The sequence below is a fragment of the Brassica oleracea genome, chromosome C1 (assembly GCF_000695525.1).
Source record: "Brassica oleracea var. oleracea cultivar TO1000 chromosome C1, BOL, whole genome shotgun sequence".
Classification (NCBI taxonomy): Eukaryota; Viridiplantae; Streptophyta; class Magnoliopsida; order Brassicales; family Brassicaceae; genus Brassica; species Brassica oleracea.
The window spans coordinates 25,116,814-25,119,699 of NC_027748.1; the positions used below are offsets into that span (position 1 = coordinate 25,116,814).

At 39.5% G+C, this 2,886-nt stretch overlaps 1 protein-coding gene across 1 annotated transcript; it reads left to right on the forward strand.

Moving 5' to 3' along the window:
* The first annotated feature begins 232 nt into the window (after nt 1-232).
* LOC106297033 (galactose oxidase) lies at nt 233-2,359 on the forward strand. Its single transcript, XM_013733316.1, has one exon. The coding sequence runs from the start codon at nt 361-363 to the stop codon at nt 2,017-2,019; it is 1,659 nt and encodes a 552-aa protein (XP_013588770.1). The 5' UTR covers nt 233-360; the 3' UTR covers nt 2,020-2,359.
* The last annotated feature ends 527 nt before the right edge of the window (nt 2,360-2,886 follow it).

Genomic DNA, 2,886 nt, shown 5'->3' on the forward strand with positions numbered 1-2,886 from the left:
TTTAATGTGAAAAACAAATAGTATAATCAGTTATCTAGTTTTAATGTGCAATTGTATTACATATAATGTATCTAGTAAAGGGAGATCTTTTTTAAAAGAGTGTGAGGCGGATTCTCATGATGACACTTAAGTAATGACAATTTTGTTAATCACACATGAGGGTAAGGTTAATAAATAAAAGTGCTCCTCAAATAATAAAAGATATATAATAACCCCCAATTAATAAACTAAACATTTAAGTGTAAAATAATCTATGACAATATATAAGTGGACGCACCCCATCCAAATTCTCCAACAAGAAAATATACTACCAACCTCTAACTTAAAATTCACCATCAATCCAAGAACAGACGCGACACTATGATCAACTCCGAGAATGCCGTTATCATCCTCACAGCATTAATCTTATGCTTCTCCATTTCCATATTATCCGAACGTGAACCTATCCCGTTTCTGATGCAACTCGATCGATGGGAAGTATTGCTACCGAGCGTCGGCATATCCGCCATGCACATGCAACTCCTCCACAACGGCATGGTCATAATGTTCGACCGTACCGATTTTGGAATCTCGAATCTTTCTCTACCAGGAGGCATGTGTCGATTTGATCCTAGTGACACTGCGGTCAAGTTCGATTGCTCCGCGCATTCGGTTCTCTACGACGTTGTCTCCAACACATACCGTGCCTTGAAAGTCCAAACCGATACATGGTGTTCTTCTGGTTCGGTTCTTCCCAACGGAACATTGGTTCAAACTGGTGGATACAACGACGGTGAGCGCGCTGCTCGAATGTTTACACCATGTGGTTATAGTGAAACATGTGACTGGATCGAGTTTCCTCAGTATCTAGCCCAACGTAGATGGTATGCCACCAATCAAATTTTACCTGATGGACGGATAATTGTGGTCGGGGGAAGAAGACAATTCAACTTTGAAATTTTCCCTCGACCTGATTCTCATCGTTATAGAGGATCAAGATTTGATTTTCTTAGGGAAACTACCGATGGAAGTAGCGAGAACAACTTGTATCCGTTCCTTTATCTCTTACCCGATGGAAACTTATTCGTCTTCGCTAACACAAGATCCATTGTGTTTGATTACAAAAGGAACCGGATCGTGAGAGAGTTTCCAGAGATTCCAGGTGGTGATCCAAGAAACTATCCAAGCAGTGGCTCTTCCATACTTTTTCCATTAGATGAAAGCAAGAATATTATGGAGGCTGAGATTATGGTTTGTGGAGGAGCTCCAAAAGATGCCTTTCCACGAGCAAAAAGCCAACAAGGATTCACATGTGCCACTTCCACGTGCGGAAGGCTAAGGCTAACTAGTCCGAATCCAATCTGGGAAATGGAGACCATGCCATTGCCACGTGTAATGGGGGACATGCTGCTCTTACCAACGGGTGATATCATTATTGTAAACGGTGCAGGAGCTGGTACAGCCGGGTGGGAGAATGCCCGTGACCCGGTAACCCGACCCGTGATATATCACCCATTTGATCGCCGCTTCTCAATTATGTCCACATCATCGCGTTCTAGGATGTACCATTCGTCTGCGGTTTTGTTACCGGACGGTCGGGTTTTAGTCGGTGGTAGTAATCCTCACATTTATTACAACTTCACCAACGTCGAGTATCCAACGGAATTAAGCCTCGAGGCTTACTCTCCTCCCTACCTCTCTTTCACGTCTGACTCAATAAGACCACATATATTGACCAACGACAAAGTAATCAGTTACAAGAGATTGTTCAACGTCAATTTCTCCATACCACAGTTTTTGACCATTGATCTTCTCTCTGTGAGGATAGTTGCACCTTCGTTCACTACGCACTCTTTTGCGATGAATCAGAGGATGGTGATTTTGAAGCTATTATCTGTGACTCATGAGGATCTAACGAATTCGTATAAAATCGATGCGTTGGGTCCATCAACGGCTGAGATTGCTCCTCCAGGATATTATATGATCTTTCTGGTACACGCAGGGATACCAAGTTCAGGTTTTTGGGTGCAAATTGAGTGAACCTTAAATTGAGGATGAATTGTCTGAAGTGTATGTTGAATGTTGAGTTTATTACGGCTAAGTATACATTAATACTAGTGAGAAATAACAGGAGGAATAAGAGATTAGGTATCTTATATAATGCATGACACATGAGCGACTCAGCTTGAGTCCATCTCATGTTGAAATAAATCACTATTATGGATTTCTTATCTCTTTCTAGAAAATAGATGACAATTACACTAACAATTACTCCCTCCATATCACTTTAAGTGGTGTTTAGAGAGAAAAAAAATTGTTTCAAAATAATTGATGTTTTCATTATTCTAGATAGAATTTAATATCTATTTGAATTTTATGACCAATTACAAAATACTGAGTTTTTTTCATTGGTTAAAATAGTTTCATTAATGATATTTTGATGTAACCAAGATAAATTATATAGAATTTTGTGTTTTTTTAATCCATGTGCAAAAACCTTAAAAACCATTTAAAATGATACAGAGGGAGTAATAAAATGTAAGTATTAAAGAATTCCTATTTACGAGATAAAATTATTAATATTTTATTATAACTATAATATAGTTAAATTTTACTTTTTTATTTTAAATTGAATTATTGGCAATAGTTCGTCTTAGTAGTGACATGAGGAATTCTCATCAGAATTTTTTCATCATCCTAAAAAGAAAATACAGAGAGAGAGAGAGAGAGAGAGAGAGAGAGAGAGAGAGAGAGAAGCGCCACCGTTAGCAACCGAGTCGCATGTCCCATCGTGGAGAGCAAAAGCCAAAAGGAAGAACGGGGGTGGGAGACCTCCACACGAACTGGCATATCACACCGGAGCTGGAAGGTCTCCACCCGAGCACGAAGATGAGAGGGAGGGAGAGA

Coding starts and splice junctions, on each gene's coding strand:
- LOC106297033 (XM_013733316.1), top strand. CDS start 361: ATGATCAACTCCGAGAATGCCGTTATCATCCTCACAGCATTAATCTTA.